The sequence below is a fragment of the Salvia miltiorrhiza genome, chromosome 5 (assembly GCF_028751815.1).
Source record: "Salvia miltiorrhiza cultivar Shanhuang (shh) chromosome 5, IMPLAD_Smil_shh, whole genome shotgun sequence".
NCBI lineage: Eukaryota > Viridiplantae > Streptophyta > Magnoliopsida > Lamiales > Lamiaceae > Salvia > Salvia miltiorrhiza.
Window position 1 is genome coordinate 44,779,745 of NC_080391.1, and position 27,065 is coordinate 44,806,809.

The 27,065-nt window shown below is 36.0% G+C and overlaps 2 protein-coding genes across 2 annotated transcripts; both read left to right on the forward strand.

Annotated features, from left to right (window-relative positions):
- The first annotated feature begins 6,247 nt into the window (after positions 1–6,247).
- On the forward strand, positions 6,248–9,265 carry LOC131024824 (protein trichome birefringence-like 23). Its single transcript, XM_057954364.1, has 3 exons — positions 6,248–6,754; positions 7,059–7,345; positions 8,150–9,265. Exons 1-3 carry the CDS (start codon positions 6,511–6,513, stop codon positions 8,921–8,923), a joined length of 1,305 nt encoding a protein of 434 aa, XP_057810347.1. The 5' UTR covers positions 6,248–6,510; the 3' UTR covers positions 8,924–9,265.
- Positions 9,266–23,166: 13,901 nt separating this feature from the next.
- LOC131025445 (probable GABA transporter 2) lies at positions 23,167–26,181 on the forward strand. Its single transcript, XM_057955232.1, has 7 exons — positions 23,167–23,478; positions 23,538–23,768; positions 24,569–24,666; positions 24,831–25,017; positions 25,095–25,225; positions 25,301–25,537; positions 25,610–26,181. The coding sequence occupies exons 1-7, from the start codon at positions 23,391–23,393 to the stop codon at positions 25,997–25,999; spliced, it is 1,362 nt and encodes a 453-aa protein (XP_057811215.1). The 5' UTR covers positions 23,167–23,390; the 3' UTR covers positions 26,000–26,181.
- The last annotated feature ends 884 nt before the right edge of the window (positions 26,182–27,065 follow it).

The window sequence follows — 27,065 nt, forward strand, 5'->3', positions numbered from 1 at the left end:
TATATCATAAGTAAATAACTTATTATTCAATTCCATCATGAATTAAAATATTTAACTAATTAATACCCAAATTATAGAAATATGTGTATCAACTTTGATAAATCTATAATATTTATAATTTATAATATTTTAAAAAGACAACTTTCAATTGAAAATCAATTTTAAAATTGAGTGACAATTTTGTGACTATAATAAAATTAAAGATTTATTTATAAACTATATTCTTTTCTTTCTCTTTATCTTTTTGTTTTTTTTTTTGTTTTTTTAAATTATGAAATTCGACTAATTATAAAATATTTAATATGCATATTGATGAGGATAAAAATATGCATTTCTAAAATATTGGAGGAAAATAACAAAGAAATGGAAAAATTATCTGCGAACAACACTGCCAAGCCCAGAACAACGCTGTCCTCAATAGAACAAGCCTGATTTCATGGAATTAACCTTATCCGGAGGAGTCCGGCGCACTCAGCCAACCCAAGTCTCAAGATCAAGATTGCAATGGAAATACGAGATAAGCATGGAGAATTATAATTCGATTATAAGTCAAATAGGAGTCATTTTCCTACTAAAATTCGTAATGCTTTGCTTATAAATATATGTAAAACACTAGTGTAAAATCATCTACTATCATTGTCTAATTATTTTCAAAGCTTTACGCTAAAATCAATACAAAGTTCAACATTTTCTGCGCTTTTCACGTGTTCCGTTTTCTTTCTGTTTTGAGCTCAACACATATCAAATTAAAGATCACGAGAATTATATTTTGTTTTATTTTTTTTATTTTATTTAAAGATTAAAATTTTAAAACATTATCTCTCCTCTCTCATATTTTATTTGAATAAAAATATTTTTCAATTATTTTCTATTTTCCATTTTTATTTATTTTCATCTTTTTTAACTTATACTCATCTCTCATCTCTTTTGCCTTTTAATAATTATCAATTTTTATTGTTGTGAATTTTTCTTTATTTTTTTTTATTTTTTCAATATTCAACTCAAATATATATGGTGAAATTTTCGCTCCTCCAGGTAAATATCAGTCATAGAATTTGAATATCTCGTGTTGAAAAAATTAAAGGTTAATTACGTTAAAAATCATGAACTTTCGTCCTCCCCCACATCTCTCATTCCTTAATCCTCTTCTCCAAAGGACAAATAACTCACGCACAAACTCACACAGGCTCTCTCTCTCTCTGTTAGGTCCGGGGGGTCTCGAATACGTGTATGGGGGGGGGGGGGGGAATACACCTATAGGCTATTTTTACAACAATCTACCGACCTTAATCAGAGGGATCTCAGTCAGAGATTAAAGTGAAACTTTACATGCAAACAAGACACCTGTTTTACCGAAATTAGTTTTGACCAACAGGGTTGACGACTGATACTGAAAGCTCTTCAGTAAAGAGTTATCAGTTAAGTCACTGGAACTTAACTGATCCACATAAGGGCTTCAGTCGTGTTTGCAAAGATAGAGATGATATCACTCTTCCTTACTATCAGAGGATAGTTCAGTCAGATTGATATCATACGCATCGGAAATTAAACTTAGTTTCGAATAGCCTCGGTGGAGCAGATAGTTGGATTAAGGTTTCTCTTTCCTGTTAGTCAGTGTTCAGTTTTATCAATTGAAATCGCACAAGTATTGAATGTAAAACTGAAAGCTGTAAATAACATAGAGACTTTTACGTGGTTCGGAAAAACCCTTTCCTACATCCACGGCTGGTTGATCAGACCAACAATCCACTCCGCAAGTGCTTGCCTGGTGCACTGCAAACCGTACCCGTGTGCTTGCCTGGTGCACACAACCGTAAACTGAAGATAAACTCTCTTCGGCACCCACACACCTCGTGTAGGATTTCCCTGCTAAGCACACCTCGTGCTCAGACTTCCCACTCAGAGTTCAGAGTACCTTCCTGAACTTCGAATCACTCAAACACTCTTATGGAGGAGAGGTTTAAACGAGTGCCAACTATACTTACAAAGAACAAGTTCTTTGAAGCAAGTTTGACCTTTGGCTTCTGGGTAAACAGATATATGCCTAGGGTCTAAGAGAATGTATGTAATCAGTAGAGACTGATTTTGGCTTTGGAATTCTCTTCTTCGATTCAAGTTTTGGGCGGTTAAGCTTTAGGCTGAGTAGCAATTTCGGCAGAGCTTCAGCTTATGTCGTTGAATCGGTGAAGATTGAAGTGATCCTCGAGCGCTATTTGTAGGAGAACTCTTGAATAGATCCGTTGGCGTAAATCGTCCTCAAGATTTCTTCCGTTGGAGAGCAATTTGAATTTGTGCTGAGGCTTCAATCTTCGAGGTTCCTTGTCTGTGTGGAAACGGCTCTCTTTGATGGACATGAGAAGTGACATCTCTGAAAAGTAACCACCAGATAGGAATGACCTCTGCAGAGATAAGATATTGTGATATCTCTGCATTTAATGCGGCTGTACTTGTGCGTACGTGGCTTCCTCTGAACGTTGGAAGATCAGTCCTAGGAGGAATGTTCAACTGATACTTGACTTTAGTATCAGTCCATTGCGCGCATTAAATAATCAGTCTTCAACTGATTCTTCAACTGATACTTCAGTTGGTAACTCCAGTCTTCATTCTTCAGTCTTCAGTCTTCAGTTTTCGACACCGCAACTAAACTAGAAACGAACTCTAACACTTGAGTTCAAAACGATTCTAGTCTATTACAAATAAGTCCTATGATTTTTGGTATCATCAAAACAAGGGTTAGGATATTCCACAAGGTTCCCAACACTCTCTCTCTCTCTCTCTCTCTCACACACACACACACACACACACAGTTTCTGCCGCCGCGCCGTCCGGAGGAGGCAGACGTCTCTGCCTCTGCTTTCACACTCTCTCTTTCCCGTCCCTCCTTTCAACGCCGCCGCGCCTTCTCTGCGCTTTGATTGGACAACAGCCTGACGACGACCGCCGCCGCTGCTCCCTTCTCCGGCGAAATCGCCGCCCATATAACATATTTGTGGAATTTTGTTCTATTTGATTCTCATATAACAGCTTTCAAATACAATTTCTCCTGTAAAAACATCTGATTAAAAGCATGTGTAAGTGTTTATGAAATTGAAAGTATCGGGTGGTGGCTCCGCGCGAAAGGGGGCGCAATCCTAGGTGGCGGATCTGGTGATGGTGGTGGGGGAATGTGGTAGGTGGTGGAGAGAGAGGGGGCGATGGAGTCCGTCAAAAATCGAGCAACAGCAGTCGAGCCCAAACCCCACTGCTCCATCTGGGAGGCCGCGAATCTGACGGGGGGGGGGAAGGCGGTGGGCGGTGGAGAGAGAGTGGGCGGCGGATCTGGTGGGGTGGTGGAGTTCGTCGGACATGGAGGAGGGGGAAAAACAAGAGAATGATTTTTTTTTCCATGTGTCAATTTTTCAGTCCAAATAGAAGCCACGTCAGCTCGATATTACCATGTAGGAGACAAGTCAGCCCGGAGCTTCGCCGGAGAAAAAAGTATGGAAAAATTGTTCAACCCTTTAAATTCAGGGAATTCCTGATAAAATAAAAAGTTTATAGAAAGCTTGAAAATTGGGGTATAGTTCATGGCTTTTGGCATAATTAATCCAAAAATTAATGATGTTTTGAGGATGCCAAAATTCAATTATACCAAAACCTTGATGATAACCAAACTAGCTGATGGATCAAGAAGTTCCCAGCTAAGGTGCAATAAGCTGAAATCAAGTCAAAGTGAATGAAGACTTGGGGAAATTCTATGAAGACTCAAAGGCTGCCAAAAGTTCCAGCTGAAGAGATCATCTCAGCTAAAGAAAGATACTCCTGCTCAAGAAGTCCCAGCTAAAGTGAAGACTCAGTTTAAGAGGAAAACCAACAAATGAAGAGATCCAAGTGAAGAAGAAGACTTAGAGCATCCATATTGGGCTTACTTGATAGCTTATTTGATAGGAGGGGACCACATTGAGTAAGGAGGCCACATTGGGGTTACTTGATAGCTTACTTGATTTCTTTAGTTTTGATTTTTATACTTTTCATTTAAATTTAATTGCTCAAAATTAAATAACACAATTTAATTAAAATTGAAATTGCATTAATTTAAAAATCCTAAAAATTACAAAAAAAAAACATAAAGACATAATTTAAAACTATATAAATTAAAATCCTAGTCTAGATAAGTCCACGACGCTTGAGCACTTCTTGGACCATGGAGTTGTGCAATGTCCTTTGTGCATCGGTCAAATGGACTGATTTTCAAGATTTTTTTTTGAACTAATTCAAATTTCAATTTTTATTTTATTTTATTTATTTATTTATTTTTTAATGAGGGCGCGTGTAGACAACGCGCCACTTTTTTGGAGAGATCGGGTATACTCAACAGCTCAAGTATCCCTTGAGTAGGGATGACTTGCAACGCCCTACTCGAGTAAGCCCCATCGAGTAGGGCGATGCAGATGCTCTTAGCAGAAGAAGAAGATCTAATATGTATTGAAAAGACAATTTTCAGTTTGAAATCAATTCAAAATTGAGTGACAATTTTGTAGTTATAAAAAAAATTGAAGGTTTTTCTTTTAATTTTTTTATCATCTTATTTTTTATTTTATTTCTTTCTACAATTGTGAAACTCGACTAATTATAAAATATTTAATATGCATATCAAATTAAAGATAACGATAGCTTTAATTTGATACTCCCTCCGTCCCGGCCAAGACGCTACATTTGCTTTTCGGCACGGGATTTAAGGAGTTGTAGATTAATGTTTTAAGTGTGTAATAATAAAGTGATAAAGTAAGAAAGAGAAGGTAATAAAGTGATAAAGTAGGAGAGAGAAGATAATAAAGAAATACTTAATTAGTGTTAATTAAGTGTTTAAAATTTCTTATTTTTGCCAAATATAGAAATGTAGCATCTTCGTTGGGACGGCCCGAAAAGGAATATGTAGCATCTTGGGCGGGACGGAGGGAGTATATTTTATGTGAATATTTGATTTAAAATGTAAAAATTATATTTGTTTAAAGATTTTTTTTTTTAAAATTCTATCTCTTCTCTCATCTTTTTTTTTTGAATAATTCTACTTTTTAAATTCTTTTTTATTTTTATTTTCATTTTCTTAACTTATTTTTGCCTTTTCATAATACCAATTTTTGTTTAGTGAATTCTTTTTTTTTTTTTTAATATTCAGCTTAAATATATTCCGTTAAAAGTGAATTTTTATTATATTGATAAATATAATACTCCCTTCGTCCATGAAAGAACTTCCTAGGAGGGAGTGACACGTGTTTTAATAAAATGTTGTATAGTGTATTGAGAGTGGAGAAAAAGTTGTAAAGTGTATTGGGAATTGTGAAAAAGTATTAATAATTTATTGTGTTGTTTTAATCAATGTTATTTGAGTGGTGAGAATTGTCTTAAAAGTGGAGTATTTTTTAAGTGGTGGGGTATTGTCCCAAAATAGGAAAAAGTAGGAAGTTCTTTCGTGGACGTCCCGAAATAGAAAAATAGGAAGTTCTTTCGTGGACGGAGGGAGTAATTGAGTTTGTATCAATTTTATAAAAATATAAAAATATTTCTCGGTGCATTGTAATTTGTAAATAGAATCTTCATGAATTTGACGTGAAAAATGTGTAAAAATGATTTTTTTTCAATGTCATGTAAACCTAAAATGTGGGGCTATCTAGTATTGGTATCATGTATTTCAGGGTCGGATCAAGAGAATTAGGGGTCTGGGACGAAGAAAAAAATAATTGTGGACAATACTAAATAAATGATTATTTTAGAACTTTTTAATTTCAAAAATAAAAATTTTATAAGTGAAATTTGTATTAATCTTTATATAAATTTGTAGATGAAAAATTGTTAAATATATCTAATTATTAGAATTTGAAATATTATATAAATTTATTTAATTTTTAATTATATTTTGTATATGAATTACTATTATTTATTCATATAATATATTTTGTATATCAAATTCATGATGATAACTATTCAATTTTCGATTATCAAAACATTTATATGGAGCATAGTCTTATTAGGTTAGGTATTAATTAATTAAATTTGATAATTCTGGTAAAATATGTTTGGATATTTTACCTTAAAATAAAAAAAAATGAAAAAAGAGGATTTTGTTAGAGTTTGCACGCGACATCATCTTCCAGTTTGTGAATACTGTACATAATCACGGCCGCCATGCTGTTTTGATTTCCGTCTGCGTCGGTGCAATTCATCCCTCATCACTATTAATCAATGCAAAAACGAGAGATTATAAACAGACCTCCAAAGCAGCTTAAAATATCCAAATTGTCCTTTAATGGGAAAAAATATGATTTTTAAGCTGATTTATCTCTAACAAAACAAAATTTTAGTTACGACATCATGTTTAAAGAATAGAATGTCTTTTCGACTTTCCCCGAGACGAATGTCTATAACCTCTCGGCAAAATAATAATAAAAAAGAAAAAGAAAAATATATTTATGCAGCGTCTGAAATCTAAGCTCAACACAGACTGAAAGAGTGAGCTCTAAATCATAGAAAATGGTGAACAAGGTACACTACAATTGGAAATCATGGTGGCGGGTTTTCAACAATCACAATTACTTTGTTATCAAATTTGGGGTTTCGATTCTTCTAGTGGCTCTTGCATTTAGACTCCTCTACAATAGATCCTTCGAATTCTCTCCAGCTTCAGACACCCCTTTTCTCCAAACTTCTCAGATTTCAGTGCCCCCTTCAGTTTCCGTCGATTCGGAACCAAGTACTGATCAGATTCCTCCACAAGGTCAGATCTTTCTCTCATTTTCATTTAATTTTTTCTTTAAATGATGCTAGATTCTAGTTGGGTTGATTTATGAATCAATTTTCTGTTCAACTAGTTCGGAGTCTTAATTTAATGCTTGTAACATTTGTAGCTGTGTATCTATTGTGTTTCAAGAAGCCATTTTTCAACTTGATTGAAAATGTGTGATGGGATTTGTGTTCTTAGGAAATACTATGCTGGTTTCTTAGCTTTGAGCTGATGGTCTTGTACACTTCGAATGAATGATTGTGTTCCACTCATTTTGTTATGTGATGAAGATTTGCAGATAGTGATGGAAAATGTGATCTTTTTTATGGCGATTGGATTCCTGATAAATCTGAGCCATTTTACACAAATAACACTTGTGAGTATATTGAGAAACATCAGAATTGTATGAAGAATGGGCGACCAGACAGAGGCTATCTTTACTGGAGGTGGAAGCCCCGTGGTTGCGATTTGCCCCGGCTTGATCCATGGAGGTTTCTTGATTTGATGAGGAACAAAAGTTGGGCGTTGATTGGCGATTCTATATCCAGGAACCACGTGCAGTCGCTGCTCTGCATGCTCTCAGTGGTAAAGCTTCATTAAGTTGCTTCTATAATGAGTTCATCAGCTTATATCAATCTTATATGTTCCATGCTTTTGCTATGTGGTTGGAGAATTTAAAATATAAAGTCAACAGCACATGGTGATTAATGAGTATAATATCATGATTTAGCCCTACATTAGTTTGTTTTTAATTAATGAAGGTTTAAGTCTAATGTATGCAATCAATGTGGGTGTAAACTTTCCATATTGGGCTTCGTGGTATTTCTTTATTTGTTCTTTACGCATCCATAGGAATATCTTCACTAATTGGTTGACTATGATCAATGTTTTCTCTTTCTTTTCTTTATATATAAAACCCCTGGATTTTGAATATGGACATACATTTTTTATTGCTTAGAGTACCCTTATTAAGTAGAGCATTATGGTTTAGGCTGTCTTCTCATAGTTCTGCTGAAAATGAAGAGAGGTATTAAGAATTTATAAACGAAGATTCTTACTTTATGTTGCAGCTCTTTTTGATTGATCATGAAGAGTGTCTGAGGTTGATCTCATTCCCAATTTACCTATTGTAGCTTAGTGCAGCTTTTCATCCTTACTTTTGAGGTTCAATCTCATACATTACCTGCAATCAGCTTTCAACGATTGTAGATGCACATCTGTAGATGCAGTTTCATTTTTGAGCTTCTGATTTCATCTTTTTTTCACTCCTTTTCACATTAATGTTCCTGAGCATGATTGACTTGGTACGTGGACGTGTTAGACCCGAGAATATTCTAGTGGTCAAGAATGTTTTCGGAGCAACTAAAACTAGGCTATTTTTCTCTTCAGGTCGAAAAGGCAGATCATGTTTATCATGACGAGAGTTACAAAAACCGAAGATGGGTCTTCCCCTCATACAATTTCTCTCTTTCAGTCCTCTGGTCCCCCTTCCTCGCTCAAGCTGCCATTTTCGAAGATATGGACGGTGTTGCTACTTCTGAAATAGAACTGCATCTCGACAAACTCGACAAGAACTGGACACAGCACTACAACAGTTTGGATCACATGATACTCTCAAGTGGCAAATGGTTTGTTAAAGGAGCCATCTACTATGAAGACGACAAGATATTAGGCTGCCACTTCTGCCCGAAGAGGAACATCACTGAGGTCGGGATTAAATTTGCGTACCGCAAAGTCATCAGGAATGTGTTCAACTACATCATCGCGTCAAAACACAAGGGGACAATCTTCTACAGGACCTCCACGCCTGACCACTTTGAAAACGGGGAGTGGTTCAGTGGCGGAACTTGTCAAAGGAAAGTACCTGCAAGGCACGGTGAGTTTGAGTTGAAGGAACTGAACAGGATTCTCCGAGAGGTGGAACTAGAAGAGTTTGAGAATGCGTCGGCTAAAGCTACTGAAAACGGGGTAAACCTTAAACTCTTAGACGTGAACCCTCTTTCACTGCTACGGCCGGATGCACACCCGGGCCCCTACCGGTTTTTCCAACCATTCGCCAAAGACAAGAACGCGAAGGTGATCAATGACTGCCTCCACTGGTGTCTCCCCGGCCCGATAGATACTTGGAATGATCTGCTGATGGAGATGCTTGTCAGCAGTTGAGAAACGAGTCGTGATCATGCACGTTTTCCGGTTCGTGCATGAACATCGGTTCAGTAAGTTTTTTTTATGCTCTTGTGATCAGCAGAAGAATTCTATGTATTTATACGGTATTAATTGATTGTGTTATACTGTATCTAAAATGTATTGAGCTTTGTTTCTGAATGTATAATAGCACAGAAATCACATGAACAGTGTGAGTATTGCTCCAGAGAAAATTCAAAAATATGGTTGCTGAAAAAAATTAGTGAGGAAATGTTTTTGTTTTAGTGTATGTAAATTGCTTTTTATCTTATGCTGCAGTAGATCATTTAATGGAAACTAAATGATTTTGTGTGAGAAAAATATGTGGTGCATGAAATTATAGGAAAGGACTGTATGGCATGTCTAATTCTTGCAGCAGTGTAAAATTTTTGCTTCTTTCTCTAGTAATTATAGTGCTAGGGTGTTTGCATTGTTTTTTTTTTTTTTTTTAGAAAGGGTGTTTGCATTGTTGATGTATCAAAAGTTTAAATACTTTGACTATTTTAAAGTTTAACTAAAGTTATTTGATATGCTCATAACCATACAGTAGAATAAAATCAGTAGTATGGAGGTTTGCTTTATGGGTTTGATTATGAGAGCATGTGAATGGAATGAAATTGGTGGTATCAAATAAGAACGTGAGAATAATGATTTCATATCAATTATGAATAAAGTATAAATTTAAAATTCAGAACAATGATTGTCTTCATGTCTCTAAACGATTTGCATCATAATAAATTCTTAATATCATAACCATTTTGAATTAGTTTCCTGAATCATTATTGGTGGATCTGAAAATTTGTTTTTTTTTTGCAAAATTATATATGACCTTCTTATAGATTATTTTCACACAAGACAAGGTACTATTATCGGGAAGGAATTTATTATATTGTATACATTTGCAATTAATCATTCTAATACAAAATATATGACGAGATTTAGATGCAAGGTTTATTGAGATAATTATGACGTTTTAGATTTTTTTTATGACAACCAGTTTTATTCTTTTTTTCTTTTTTTTTTCACTTTGGGATAAGTAAGTTTTTATAAAACCTACAAAAAGTAAGTTTAACTATATGTAAAAACACATACTCCCTCCGTCCACCAAAAATGGGGCACATTTCTTGGGCACATATTTTAATAAAATTGGTGGTTAGTGGAGAAAGGGTCTCACCATTATTTGAAATGAGTAATTGAGATTGAATTAAAGAGTATTTGTAAGAATAAAATATACGAAAAAATGGTGGACCCGTGTACTAAAAGGGAAAGTGTCCGATTTTTTGTGGACGCTAAATATAATAATTGTGCCTCATTTTTCGAGGATGGAGAGAGTACTACTTAAGGTGTAATTTCAAATTTCTAAAATTTGTTCCATAATTTTTTGAGTTAAAATTGAAATTCATAATCAGATCATCATCTTCATTAAGTTCTCATAATTTTTTTTTTAGACTATAGATTCCTATTAAACTAGATTCTCATGCTTTTCATATTAAAATTGAGTCATTATAGTTGCGCTTTCTATTGGAAGGAAAACCGCAACCACTAGACTTCAAAAAAAGAAAAAAAGAAAACCGCAACCAGTATCTGATTATGCGCTTTGAGTAAACTTCACTTTCGTGCATCTCGATTTCAATTATGCTACTTAGTTTTGAATTTATTACTATAAGCATATATACTCGCCACTCTACTATTAACTAGGCGAACACCCAATGAGCTGAATAATCGAACTTCCTTCATCCCACGAATCTTGACACGTATTTTTTTTTGAATCGTCCCACGAATTTTGACACATTTTCAAATAAGATTAATAATTAGTTCAAAAATAAGGGTTTTAATTATATTCTCCCTTCTACTTTATCACTTTTACACTTTATTATCTACACACTTAAAACACTAATCTCCAACTCCTTAATTCTCGTGTCAAAATCAAACGTGTCAAGATTCGTGGGACGGAGAGAGTATATATTTATTGGTATTAAAATTATATCTCTATATTTGTAAATGTAAGAATCCATTTTAATACAAGAGCTAAGTTAAGAATATAATTTCGTTTTTAGGATTGAAAAATATAGTCATAATCTTAAAAAAGGTGAAAGCAAAGACACTGAAATGTGCATAATGCCAAACTAGTGAAAAGTGTTTGACCCGTTTGAAACCTCTGCCATTTTTTATTTGTAAGGGTGCCTCCAACGGCAGTTTCTTCCAGTTTTTAACTTTGGAAATTAGCATTGGAGAGTGTAAAAACTGGTTTCTAAAATTTGAGCAAAAAACTGGTTTCGAACTGGAAGCTAGTTTATACTGACAAAGTGGTGCCCTATTTCACCTTTATTGCTTATGGTTTCAGCTGAAATTCAAGTGATTCAGTCGAAATTCAAGTGATGTGGGTCCTATTTTTTTGTTTGCACCCATTTCTCACTTCCTATTTCAATTTAAAGTATGGAAAGAGTATTTCAATTTTATGGAACGGCTATTTTAATTACTGAAACAACGACAATTTTTTTTTATCATTGTAACGGAAATATTTTTCTAACGTCTTGATTCTTAAAATTTTCTATATATACTCATTTCATTCTTTCATTTCCATACAACTCTCCAATACTTCATTTTTTTTTGTTATCTTGTTCACTTCATTTTCACAAGTAAAATGACGGATTCTAGCTCCCAAAATTCTGATTCTAGTAATTCAAGCTCCCAAAATATTCAAGGTTCCTATTTTCCAACTTCACAATACCATCACATGATTTGACACAACATATTTGGGCACAAATCAATGCCGCAGATGGCTAGAATTAAGTAATATTTTAGTTTGAATTATTATGTTTATGTAGTTTCAATTAATGTAATTATAATTTATGCAATGTAATTTTAATTTTAGCAATGTAATATGAATTTTATTAATGTAATTTTAATTATTATTTAGAATTTTAAATTTAATTTATTTTATTAAATTAGATAATTAATATATATATAAATTAATTTAAAATTAAAATATATAAATAATAATGCTTTCCTAAATTAATTGGGATATATATATATATATAAAGGGAGTGTGTATAATGGTGGGACCCTGAAAAAGTAAGAAACTGGTTTATTGTTGGAAGAGATGTGAGAGAAAAAAGTAGGTGGGTTTCTAAAGCTGATGTGGCATTGATGTGGCAATTTTAAAAACTAAAAACTGGCTTATGGTTGGAGGCACCCTAATGGCGGCCAACAAAAATTGACCGGATTCCGACAACCGCACTTACTACACTTCGAAGTTTGAACCGCGTTTTCTCACTCTGTGGTGAAAGTCATTAAAGAGCGAAGACTATCAAATTATACTCTCTAACCCGAATTTTAAAAAAATATTCCATCTCCATCCGCCAAAAGTGGACCACTTTAACTGAACACGAAATTTAATAAAATTAGTGATAATTTTGATGTAGTAGAGAAAGAGTCTCACCACTTTATGAGATGTGTGGTTGAGATTGAATTTGAGATGATTTTTTTTTATAAATAAAGAGTGTTTGTATGGATAAAAGATTAAAATTGATGGTGGGGTCATTTCTATAAAAGGAGAGTGGTATACTCTTTGCAGACGCCCAATATAGTAAAAGTGGTCCACTTTTGGCGGACAGATGAATTGATGGACGAAGGGAGTAAGTAAGGGTTAAATATTTTTAATACCCACTTCCATAATATATCTATCAAATATACCCACCTCTATAAAACATCTATGAAAAATACTCATTTCATAGTGAAATATCATTCCTACCTTTATGCTATATCTCTCTTTATACTTCATCTTATACATTAATCCGCACTTCTAAAATTGGTATCAGAGCGGGTTTTTATTGAGGAATTATATTATATTTAATTTATTTTATAATTAACCTATGTGGGAGGAGACTCCATTTAAATTTATGGATCCGGACTCCGAGATGTATGGCATACAGGAATTCTCTCAAACATTTGGAGAGAGAAACCACTCGTCTACTAGACGAACTAAACTGGAACAATCGAGTCCTTGTAACGAATATTCGACGAGGAGAAGATGGAGAAATTATTCGTGATATTATCACGAGTATCAGATCTTATCATGACCACCTACTGAAAATCGCTGAGACCAGAGCAGCGATTGAACAAACCAGAGCCGATATCCATCCATCTCACGACTGATGGAACAGAAGGACAAAGCTGGAGCTGTCTACCCAAAGTATTAGCCTATCATGCCGGATTCTTCCGTAAATATTGAATTACGAGAAATTTAAAAGACGGTGGAATACTATGGCAATAAGCTATATGATCTACCACTTGAGATGAGCCGGATATCAATCAAACAAGAGAAAATCTTGATCCTCTTGCAAGATATCAAGAAAAAAGTAGAGGAGATCGAAAGGCGAAAATCATGTTTCGGAAAAATTCGGAATTCATGGTCCAAAGATCAGACGTATCCTCTACCGCTTGATGCAGCACCCAAAAAGTTGCAGACAGAAGAAATAGCCCGGTTCTTGAGAGGAAAAAATCATGAATAACCTCGAAAGAATCGGACTAGAAGATCTACAAGAGTTAGCTGAATCATTTGCTAACTTGAATATGGTAGATCTAAAGATGAACCAAGGAGGTTTCGAGCCCAAGGCCGAAATCCCACCACAAGGAGATCCACCTACTACTTCTAGGAGGGCTGAAGTTTGTGACGAAGCAGGCAACCTCCAACGGACCAGAAGACGGTGCAGACTACAAGAAACCCCCGTAGGAAAGGCCACACTCGAGCCAATCCATCCATATGGGTTAGTTCTCAATATTGACGAAGCAAGCTTCAAAAATTGGGAATAACTCATTGATGAATGGGCATCAGCAATGAAGATCGTGGTTGCCACAGTAGAATATGATAAAGACGAATTTATCAAAATCTTCTATGCAAGTTTTGCTGAAATGGCAAAATAGTTTTGGGACAACATCAAAACCTACGAAAAGAATGAGCTGTTTGCCAAAGAATCTCCATGGGAAATTCTTGAAAAGGCAACGGAATATCTCAAAGTTCACTTTCTTGGATTGGGATTCTTTGAAGGTGCGGGAGAATAAAAGCATATCAAATACCAACAAGCACTCTATAGCTTGAGATTGGTTGTGCTGGAGCCAAAAGCTCTCGATGAATTTCTACGCTTATATGCCTTATATACACATATGGGGCTGGTTGATGATCAGGTCGCTATGGATCTCTTCTTTCTAAAGTTTCCAAGTCCATGGAGGGAAATGTTCATCAACGATTACAAGTCACCTGGAGCATTTCCTCTTAATAGTACATCAAGAATAATGTCCTATGTCCATAAGAAGCTGTTAGAATGGTGCCAGCAGGCTAAAGTCCAGAGGAACCTCAAGAAATTGAAAAAAATCAACAAAGGAACTCCTTTGATTTGCAACAATATTGACCTACCAACAGAAATTGGTGGGGAATTATTGTATCAAAGAAGGAAAAAGAAGAAAAATAGGTTCCAACCCTATGAAAGAGAACCAAGAACAAGGCGAGGTTCTTGGAGACCTAGAACTATGTGGTCTAAGCAAAAAGTCCGATCTTATAAGTCAGGCCAACGGATCGGACCATCGAGGGGTGGGTTTTCATCTCAAAAACGAACCCCGACAAGAAAAACTTCCAGGCGTACCCAAGCCAAAACAAATAAAAGTTTCAAAGATTGCAACTGTTATACGTGCGGTGCAAAGGGGCATATTTCTACCAACTGCCCCGACAACGAGAAAAGAGGGATGAGGAGATTCGAATCCACACCGAATATCAAAGATGCCATCTATAACCAAGAACTGATACACGTGTATCGGTTCGAAGATATATCCTCTGATGAGAGTATATACGAGCAGGAAGAAGTCTTTAGTTTTGAAGATTCAGACATAACTGATGAATCATTCAGAGACGAGTCACACTAAGGAGGACGATGTTATCCACTTCCAAAAGGATGATCGGGATGGATATAACAGCCATTCTCTGATCCCGCAGCAGAAGGTGGTGGAAAAACTCGTGGATAAAATCAAGAACAAAACCATAGATATACAAACGTTCCAAGGGTTTTCAAGAGGAAGATTGGATCAAGTTCTACAAAGCTTGAGTCCATTCAAAAGGAAGCATCATGTCTTCTTCGGCACAACGAGTCGGGAGTTGGCGCTTCCAATAGAAATGACGAACAACCAAGTAGAGATCCAATTCATTCCAGCCGAATATGTGCGGAGGGATCTCTAAAAAATGAAGCTAGAAGTTGCTAAGGCGATAAAATGGATTCATATTGGAGCAATCCAGTTGGTGATCAAGTCCTCACTTTCACCAGGGACAGATACACCAATAGATATTGCAATTTGTGACAAGAGGATTACAAATTTGAGAGATGCGGTGCTGGGAGCTTTCTCAGGCAATCTTTACGCCAAGTAGATTGTAACCGAATTGTACCCACAGATCGCTTATAATCTTCAAGATTCAGCCTTCAGCCGAGCCCTGACACTCTATCAGGACTACAAGAGGAAGGATCTATTAACGGGAGGAAATATGCCATACTCAATTACATATCAAGTATCATATGCCCTATCAAATTCCCACCACACGAATTTATTTCTGGGGAAGAATTTTATTGAAATCCCAGATATATTCAAGGAGGTGGCCAAGGCAATTAGCCCTGACCGAGTCGAAATCCCACAAATAAGGGAAATTGACATCCAAGTCGGAGACAAGTAGGTGCTGAAACATAATCAAAGTCTCAGATTGGGAGCACCGAAGCTATCATTCCAAGGAGATAAGCTAATCTCAAGGCCTTTAGAAAGAAGTTTCTCTCAATCCTACGAGAGAAAGACGATCCAGGAAACACCAGCTCAAGGCATAAGAGTGAAACTCAAATACCCCGAAGGATAGAGAAGTGTTTCCACAAGGTTTGATACAATCGAAAGAAAAAATTAGTTTCCTTGCAACACGTCGTACTATTTGGCAAATCCAGAAAGCAATCGATACATCGAATTTCTGGAGATTGGAGGCTTTGAGATCCAGATCGAGGGCAAAGTCGGACAAGAAGCTGACGTCCTGATCTTAGGATGAAATTTCCTTGACAATTACCGACCATGGTCAAGGAAAGCAAGTGGGGTGGAGATCACAATCAGCGAGAAGAGGTTGCTGATCAAATGACGAGTCCATTCTCGATCTACATCTCTGTGGGGATGTTATATGAGAAGTTCAAAGCAGAATATTTTGCTGCTTATATTGATTCAAGAACAGGAATATGTACAACAAAACGAGGAGTCTTTCCAACAGAAGTTGAAGAAGAACTGCCTCGAATTGCGGGAAGGGACTTCTCAAAGAAGATTTTACTCTTATTTAAAGGAGTAAAACAGACAGAAATATTGATCGGCGGAGCAGGACAAACACCTTGGTACAAGGTTAAGACTCCACCCATCTATTTTCATGATACAATAGCAGATATTTTGTTCGGAAACAATTTTCTGCAAACCTTCAAAAGGTATACACAGGACAATGAAGCCAGGACAATGAAGCCAGGAGGCTTGTGTTCACAACCAATTGTGACCACAAAATCATTGTGCAAAGGTTCGAAGGAGCTTTTAATCGCTCAATGCCAGTCAACTTCCGCAGCAAGCGTGGTGATGATGGCAGACTCCGGAGACCACAAATGAAGGATCAACGGAGATTCAGAGATGTTATGCTCAAATGCAGAGCCGAGGGATTTCCAGATCTCTCCGAGGAAGAAACACAAATCCTCAAAATTTCCTTGATATCACACAAAGATATTAGGGAAGAAGAACAGGTGTCCATAGCCGACGTCAAGAGAAGAATCCAGAAGTGTTATCACGAGGATTCTTTGGCATGGTGGGACAAGAACCAGCTCAAAGCTACCTTAAAGGTTAAAACTGGAAAGGAGCATGAGTTCGTGAGGTTCAGACCTATCCTGATGAATACTCAAGATCAGCAGGATATGAGGAACATAATCAAAGAACACCTTGATTTAAAGTTGATCGAACCAGGGAATTCGCCTTACAATAGTCCTGGATTTCTGGTAAGAAATCATGGGGAGATCAAATGAGAAAAACCGAGATTAGTCATTAATTACAAAGGGATTAATGACATGCTTGAGTTCGATGATATTTCATCCCGAGCACAAAACACCTTATCAACTGCATCAGAAGTGCAAAGGTATTCTCAAAGTTTGATTGCAAATCAGGGTTTTACCAGATTCACATGGAGGAAGGGAATAAGAAGTTCACAACCTTCTCAACTCCACAAGGACATTATGTCTGGAATGTCATGCCAATGGGGCTAGCCAATGCGCCTCAGATATTCCAAAGGAAGATGGATAATATTTTTAAAGATTATTCTTCATTCATGTTTGTTTATATTAATGATATTCTTATTGCATCAAAAAACATTCATGATCATGTCAGGCATCTGGAGATCTTTGCGGATGTTTGTCAACAAGAAGGACTAGTGTTGTCTGAAAATAAGACAGTCATTGTTACCTAGAAGATGGAGTTTTTGGGAATTGAGATCGATGAGACTGGAATAATTCTGCAAGATCATATTGTGGAAAAAGTCCAGAAATTTTCAGAAGATCTCAATAGAAGAAACAGCTTCAAAGCTTTCTTGGAGTTGTCAACTTTGCAGGGATGTTCATTAAAAACCTTGCAGAACATAGGAAAATCTTTAGTCATTTACTAAAGAAAGATGTTCCATTCATATGGAAGGAGGAACATCGTAAGGGTATTAAGAAGCTGAAAGGGATTTGTAAGAATCTCCCAAAGCTTTCAATACCACAAGATGAGGACGATCTGGTTCTTTACACAGATGCGAGTGATTTCTGGTGGGCATCCGTACTTACCAAAATCACCCCCTATGGAGAGGAACCATGCAGATACTGTAGTGGCCTCTTCTCCGACAATGAAGCAGTGCGTTGGCACATCAACGAGAAAGAATTTTATGCAGTTAGAAAGACGTTTACAAAATGACCGTTATTTCTACTTGCTAAGAAATTTGTCTTGAAAGTCGATAACACTAACGTTAAGGCTTTCTTAACCAAGAAAATTGAATCTAAACCTGAAAAGGCTAGATTACTAAGATGGCAAGCTGAATGTCAATATTATGATTTCAATATTGTCATTTTGAAATCTGATGATAATGTTCTTGCAAATTTCTTAACAAGGGATGGAGCCAACTGAGGTTGACGCCATCATTATAAACCAGAGGCAACTCTAGAATAACATGGAGATGCTACAACAGGAATGGCAAGAGTGTGTACTCCATGCCAAACAAGTTGGAAGGATACAGTCGGCTGATGAAGCCAAAGTGTCTGACCGTATACAAGAATGCCTTAAGAAGATGGTAAATCTTCATAAAGCAACCCAAGGACCGCTCCTGCGCGGAATCATGGAACCCTTGATTAAAGCAGGCATTACCGTACCGGTCGGATTACCGGTAGCAGAGGATTCAAGTACCCCTAGCACAAGTCCTAAGGCTAAGGTTTCAAAATCGGATCCTCAAGGAAAAGATGTTGCAAATGAATCACTTCATAAACCAACATGTCAATCCTCCACCTCTGGGGAAAAAGAGGAAGAGATCAGCCTTAGGCCGGTGATTGGCAAATCTAAGGTTGATACTGATTTTATTGAAATGTCTCCTTCTTGGCAACTGTACTAGAGCAGATGGGAGAAACTCAACACAAGGAAGGGCATTAATCCGGGAAATTGCCAGGTTGATGTCGGAGAAAAATATCCTCGGGTGTGGATGACCACCGGCGCCCATCCACAGGATGTTAAGGAAGGCGATGTCCAAGTTGATGTCCTTCTTGCGTGAGTTTGGAGCTCTGGCTTTGGTTTATACCATATCCCCAGCATTCACCGAAATTAAGGGTCTACCAAGATGGATCCAAGAAACTGTGTATGACGCCTCGGCAAATAATGAGTCCCTCAAACAAGGGGATGTATTGGAGCTATACTTTTTCAGTGCAGCGCCAGAACCTGCAGGGAAGGGGAATCATGAAGCTTTCCATTTCATAAAGCTTAGAAGACCCGACAATCAGGCCTTGAACCGAATCAAGGCCCCTGATTATCAGTCCTCAATCGTCGCTACATACAAAGAGGATCAAATCTCCACCAGACGAGTATGGGGATTATGGGTCTGTCTCACAGAGATGGACAAGGTCAAGTCTAGATTTAAGTTCTTCCAGAATTCAAGTCTGGGATCGTTCCTGTTAAACACTATGACCGGAACCACCACCAAATTTGCCGAAAAGGCCTTTGAAGAAAAAAGGCTAATACTTTGGCAAAATAAGATCGCGGGGAGCAAGGAGACTCGTCGCAAGTTCTGTAACATGGCTCACTTGGGTCATTGGAACGAGCATATCTGCGCGGAATGTCCAACATAGAAGGAACCGGAGTTCGGAAAGGGTTTCCTCCCGAAACGTGACCGAAGGAGATTCCGGTCTGATGAACACGAGGAGCAATCCACGTGGACGAGCACCTCGGGCACCAAAAAAGTAAGATGCCCGACAGAGAAAAGGGAGTCATGTGACTCACAACAGGAATCCCACTCACCAAAAAGAAAACGACAAAAGTGAGTGGGTCATCATACATGCGGACAACTGACCAAAAGCAGACGACAGAAGTGAGTGGAGGATAGAAGTAGCCGGCCCCTACCAGCATTATTCCAAGATAACATAGAAATGGTCCAGCCTCATGTGAGGGCACTAACAAGTGTCGGCAATCATGGCCGACAAAAGAAAATGGCTATCACATTCAACACAAGCTGGCCACTCGGAAAAAGAATCCAAGGCCAATCACCAAGAAAGATAGAGGGTATCAGACCTCTATATAAACCAGGCTCTGGAGAGAAGATGATCATCCAAGAATCATCACAACTTCACACAACACACTCTCTCTCTAGAAATCTATCTCTCTAATATTTATATTTTAGTTTCCAAAGTTTTAGTTAAAGTTTTTAGTTCTTTTAATTTTATGTACACAAGTGTTAAGCTACTAATGAGTAGCTAAACAAGTTGTCTCCTCACTGAGGAAGATTTTATGAAATAAATTAAATATTTTATAATTTCTCTTTAAACATTTTATTTTTGCTCAACTTTTCGGATTAGTAAAAATTTTCTCTCATTTTTCAACAAAATATTATAAGTCGGAACTTAGTGAAGGAGGAAGGTTGCAACCATCCCTTGCGAGCACATGGTTGGACGGAGCCTTGGGGCAGACGGTCCGTAAAACGCAACAAGTACTGACTCCTGAAGAAGACCATTCGACTAAAGGTATAATGTTGCTTAATGTTGAGATTAATTTTGAATTGTTACGGAAGCATGTTGGGCCTGATAAGTCTTCACCGACTATTTCCAATTTGAACATGGAATTGTATTATGATGAATTACTAGAGGATTTTGTTAAAGGGTAGTTTTGTCATTAATTATGATTTGAGTAGGTTTGATAGATGTTTTATGAGAGTGGGTATTTTTCATAGATAAGTTATAGAGGTGAATATTTTAAATACCCCTTTTTTTTGTCCACGAAAAAGTGTCATGTTTACCTTTTTGTACATTCATACCCTTTACTTTTCAATTTATTTACAACTTATGTCATTAATAAATCCACACTTTTATTTAATCTATGCAATTAACCCACACAATTAACTCACTAATTAAAACTATGAAACCAACTCCCTCACGCCTAATCAATCCCATTTATTTATTTATTTTCTTAATTTTCAGTTTATTTATTTATTTTCTTAATATTTAGTTTATTTATTTATTTATTTTCTGAATTTCAAGTTTATTTATTTATTTATTTTTGAATATTTAGTTTATTTATTTATTTCCAGTTTATTTATTTATTTTCTGAATTTTCAGTTTATTTATTTATTTTTGAATTTTTAGTTTATTTATTTCCAGTTTATTTATTTATTTATTTATTTCCAGTTTATTTATTTATTTTCTAAATTTTCAGTTTATTTATTTATTTATTTATTTATTTCCAGTTTATTTATTTTCCATTTTATTTATATATTTATTTTCTGAATTTTCAGTTTATTTATTTATTTATTTTCTGAATTTCAAGTTTATTTATTTATTTATTTTTGAATTTTCAGTTTATTTATTTTCCAGTTTATTTACTTATTTATTTATTTATTTATTTCCAGTTTATTTATTTTTCCAGTTTATTTATTTATTTTTCTGAATTTTCAGTTTATTTATTTATTTATTTTCTGAATTTCAAGTTTATTTATTTTTAAATTTTCAGTTTATTTATTTATTTATTTTCGAATTTTCAGTTTATTTATTTTCCAGTTTATTTATTTATTTATTTTCTGAATTTTCAGTTAATTTATTTCCAGTTTATTTATTTATTTATTTATTTATTTATTTCCATTTTATTTATTTATTTTCTGAATTTCAAGTTTAGTTATTTATTTATTTTTGAATTTTCAGTTTATTTATTTTCCAGTTTATTTACTTATTTATTTATTTATTTATTTCCAGTTTATTTATTTATTTTCTCAATTTCAAGTTTAGTTATTTATTTATTTTTGAATTTTCAGTTTATTTATTTCCAGTTTATTTACTTATTTATTTATTTATTTCCAGTTTATTTATTTATTTTCTCAATTTTCAGTTTATTTATTTATTTATTTTTGAATTTTCAATTTATTTATTTTCTGAAAATTTTATTTCCAATTTATTTATTTTCCATTTTTTTTATGTATTTATTTATTTTCTGAATTTCAAGTTCATTTATTTATTGAATCGGCACTTTTGTTTAATGTTTTCTCATTTAAATGCTTTCATTTAATTCACCTAATAAAATAATGTCAAATAGTTAGTGCAAGATTAGTAAAAGTAACCACAATACATTAACACTACCCTTTTAGTCTTTTACACCACCTTTACGCCACCTTTTTCAGTTTTCTTAAAACTCGTGCCAGCACCCAAATGGGGCACTTTTTCGTGGACGGAGGGAGTAGTATTCTCTTCGTCCCAATTCAATAAGCCACATTTTTTTATTTGGACGTTCCAATTCAATAGGCCAATTACTAAAATAAAAAGTCAATCCATAACAAATATCTCCACATAATTCATTATTTATACCAAATGTAATTGTACCTTACACAAAATTATTTTTTCCTTATTTCTTTCTCCTACTTTTTGGACTTATATACTCTCAATAAAAGTTATTTTCTCTCTCATACTTTATTATAAATTATACTCCCTCTGTCCACTAATTCAAGGCCTTCTTTCCTTTTTTGGGACGTCCACAAACTCAAGGCCTATCCATTTTTAGTAAGTTTTTATTTATATTTAGTTGGTGGGTCCCAAAACAATATTTTTTCTCCACTCAACTAATAAACAATACATTAATTGTGGGTCCCTTTTTTTACTCAACTAATAAAAATACATTTTTTCTTAAAACCCGTGTTTTGCTACTTAGGTCATGAATTAGTGGACAGAGGGAATATATTTTTTAATATTTTGATACTATTGAAATGGGATATAATGAATATAGGTGAATAGCTTATGTTGAATTTTAGAGTAATGAGTTTATATCTCGCTAATGCACGCGGAATGGAAACATCAACTAATAATTGATATTCCAGATTGGTATCTTACTTTCTAATTTCTACAGTAACAAACACAAAAACCCGTTGACCAAAAAAATAAATAAAACGAATCAACAACACCGATAATACCTAACACAAAAAAGACCACATTTTCATTTTTATTTTTATTTTTTTGTGATCAAAAAAGGGCAACGTATCTACTACTAGAGTCTAGGAATGGCCCATACAAAAATAAATCGTTTCTAGCATCTCCATCAATTAATGCTATGCACGTAATAATAATATATACAAAGAGACCATTTTTTGTGTAAAATAATCCAACGAATTAAATACGTTGGATTAATTAATCCAAATTCAAATATTAAAAAACAAGATTATAAGTATGTTATTAGGTGTTTACTTCGTTGGTCGTCGCGGATATTAACTCAAGACATATAATCTTACAATATTTTACAATTGGTTTTTAATAAAAAAGATCTTCAGTCACACTTTTCTTGATTCCATCTAAAGATTATACTAATAAATAATCTCCCTCCAAAAAGAGTATTAATTTTAATAGTAATACTTTTATATATACACAATTTTATTGAAATAGTTAAATTAATAACCCTAATAAAATATAGTTGTAAAACGCAATGAGCTAGAGTTCAAATTTGGACGTGCAGTTCATAGAGTCCAAATTTACAGGCAGTGGAAATTCTTTTTGATGAATATAATATTATCAATCATATTATAAAAATCTCACCAAAAAAAAAAATATATAATCCCTCCAAGTCGTCTCTGCAGTCTGAACGTCCAGTTTTGTCTCTCTTATTTTGTAGAGAGAGAAAAATAGTAGTAGTAGTTAGGAATTAGAAATCGATGGATGAAGGAGGTGAAAATTATGGGCCCTTCCAAGAAATGAACAGGGAAGAGGACGCCGGAGCATCTTTCGTTTTACAGTCAAAAGGTGATGATCATATATAATATTCTTTGGTTTTGAGAGTACTGATATACATATATATATAGGGAAGTGGTGGCACGCCGGATTTCATCTGACGACGGCGATTGTGGGCCCCACTTTACTGACGCTACCATACGCGTTCCGGGGGCTGGGGTGGGTCCCGGGCTTCCTCTGCCTGACGGTGATGGGGGCCGTCACCTTCTACTCCTATTACCTCATGTCTTTGGTGCTCGACCACTGCGAGAAGGCCGGCCGCCGCCACATCCGATTCCGGGAGCTCGCCGGCGATGTTTTCGGTACATTCATCCCTACGTGCTTCAATCTTCGCATCATTTTATATTAAATCATATAATATGCTTGACTATGTATTTGCCAAGATACTGCATTTATGGTTTGCATTTGGCTGTTCCATCTCTGTCCAGCATCCACATGTGCTATAACAATTCATTAATTTTGCGATTTATGACCTTTTGCACAATCTTTCTCACATTCGATAATAAATGGTGGATCCAACCGCCACATGTCGCAAAGTCGATGAATTGCTATGATTTATTTACATATTGGATATGATTTTCCCCCACCAATCCTATAAATTATTTGTGACGAATAAAACTAGGAGTTGATTTTTCGGTGCATGTCTTTGTCACAAGTGGGAAATTTGTAGTTTTGTGATATATGGCTGAAGATGAAAACTAGGATTCACGGCTGAATCTCATTTGAGAATTTCGATGACAGATGCCTAATAATGTTCAAAGAAAGCATCATTTGCTGTTAGAAAGGAGATAGAACATCAAGTTCCTTTTCCCAGGGCAATGTCTCTTGAATTGATATTTGAATTATGGAAATTATAACTTAAATTTGCCATGTTGATGCCAGACTTGTGTCTCACTGAACTTTCTTATAAAGTTGAGTAGCTTATTTCTTACAGAAATGGATGCCTACACTTTATTGTAGTTAAAGCTTTTCTCATGCATGCTAGTATGCTACTACTCATGAAACCACGAGTTCTGTGCTGCTTTATTACATGATGAATCAACTTTCAAGCCTGAGAATATTGCTATTCAGATTCAGACAGAGTGTATGTTGTTTGAAACAGGATCAGGATGGATGTTCTACTTTGTGATATTGATTCAGACAGCGATAAACACGGGCATCAGCATAGGCGCCATCCTGCTCGCAGGGGAGTGCCTCAAGGTATACCAATGTAGGTATCTAGTTGCTTCTTTAACCTGCAACACAACAATAATAATCTGGAATCAGACATGTAAATACCCTTCAAAAGTTTTAACATGTTGGTACTAGTATATATTATTACATTCTCAATTTTGTTGGTTTGTTCTAAACTAGGTTTATTGTAGATAATGTACTCAAACCTCATTCCGGATGGATCCCTGAAATTGTATCATTTCATAGCAATGGTGACAGTAGTTATGATCCTCCTATCTCAGTTTCCAAGCTTCCACTCTCTGAGGCATATTAACCTTGCCTCCCTTTTCTTGAGCTTCGGCTACACTTTCCTCGTCGTGGGCGCTTGTATAAACGCTGGTAAACTTGCTTCCCCCCTATCACCACACCACCAATGCTGTGAATATCACATTTCATTGTTTCTGGATGTTATGCAGGTACTTCAGAAAACGCGCCTCCAAAGGACTACTCGTTGGAGTCCTCAGAATCGTCTAAGCTGTTCAGCGCCTTCACTTCCATATCCATTATAGCTGCAATATTTGGGAACGGCATACTACCCGAAATTCAGGTAACTAATTAATTCCTGTGATTTGTATGAGATATGGAAAGAGCATGTGATTGTGATGGATGATGTTTGGTGTAGGCGACGCTGGCTCCTCCTGCGGCAGGGAAGATGGTGAAAGGGCTGATCATGTGTTACACTGTAATTTTCTTGACCTTCTACTCTGCTGCAGTTTCTGGATATTGGGTGTTTGGGAATAAGTCTAATTCCAACATTATCAAAAGCTTGATGCCAGATGAGGGAGAGGCGTTGGCTCCCGTGTGGGTTCTAGGCCTGGCAATCGTGTTCGTGCTGCTTCAGCTGTTCGCCATTGGTCTGGTAAGATGGATGAAACGAGTCCATTGGTTGCGAGTGGTTGTGATCTGATGTTGGCAGTGTGAATACGTATAGGTGTATTCTCAAGTAGCGTACGAGATGATGGAGTCGAAATCGGCGGACGTGAGGCAGGGGATCTTCTCCAAGAGGAACTTGATTCCGAGGATCATTCTGCGCTCCTTGTACGTGATGCTGTGCGGCTTCTTTGCAGCGATGCTGCCCTTCTTCGGAGACATCAGCGCGGTGGTGGGGGCCATCGGGTTCATACCTCTGGATTTCGTGCTGCCGATGCTGCTCTACAACATGACGCACAAGCCCACCAAGTCGTCCGTCGCGTATTGGATCAACAACGGCATCATCGTCGTCTTCACCTTGGCGGGACTCTTGGGCGCCTTCTCTTCCGTAAGGAAGCTGGTTCTTGACGCCAAAGAGTTCAAGATTTTCAGCGATGATGTCGTTGATTGATCCACCCGCTAACCACACCACGCACAATCTTTACTTCTACTCCAACAAGGAAACATCACCAAATTTACATTACATTTCTGATGTTATTAATTGAAAACTCATGTCTCAATATATAATTAGCATTTGCACATGAAAATGTATTTATATTTTATTTATCTACAAAAAATAATTTATTTTTGTCATTTTGAGTAAGGATGTCAATCGGGCTAGCTCACCAGGTTTCGGGCCAACCTTATCGAATTGCAAGCTATTCAAATTGTAATTTTTTTTCTGACTATAAATTCTTGACTCTAACCCATTAGGCTAGTAGGCCTCGAAAATTTATTTTAAAAAATTAAATGGAAGCAACGCACTCCCAAGTACAGCCGCATTAAATGCAGAGATTCAGAGGATCATCCTTTTTCTGCAGAGCGTTCCTTTTTTGGTGATTACCTTTTCAAAGACGTCGTATCTCCTATTCCCGAGTAGCCGTTTCTCACTAAATAAGGAACCTCGAAGATTGAAGCCTCAGCCAAGTTCGAATTTCTCTCCAACGGATGAATTCTTGAAGACCATCTCTGCCAATGGATCTATTCAAGACCTCTCCTATAAATAGAGCTCGAGGAATACTTCAATCTTCACCAATTCAAATACACAAGTTGAAACGCTGTCAAATTCGTTACTCAGCAAATCAAAGACTTCCAAAGTTTGAATCGAAGAAGAGAATCCTATAGCCAAAATCAATTGACTACTGATTACACATATTCTTTTAGAACCTTAGGCAAATATTGTATATCCAAAGCCTAAGTAACTGATTACAGAGAGCCTGTTCTCTCTGATTTAGTTGGCAAGTTTTCGAACCTCCTTTCAACTGACCGAAAAGAGAGTTTGAGCCGAGAGGAGTTCAGACCAGTGTTCTGACTCCGTGAGATCTTAGCAGTCGCAGAGTAGACATAGTTTTGTCTTAGCGAGCTAAGAGTGAGCGAGAAATCCAACCCAGTGTGTTGGTACTGGAAATTTGATTTTCAGTTGTTAAAGTTTGTTGTGCACCCGTAAGCACAAGCCCAGAGTGTTTGTCAGTGTGATC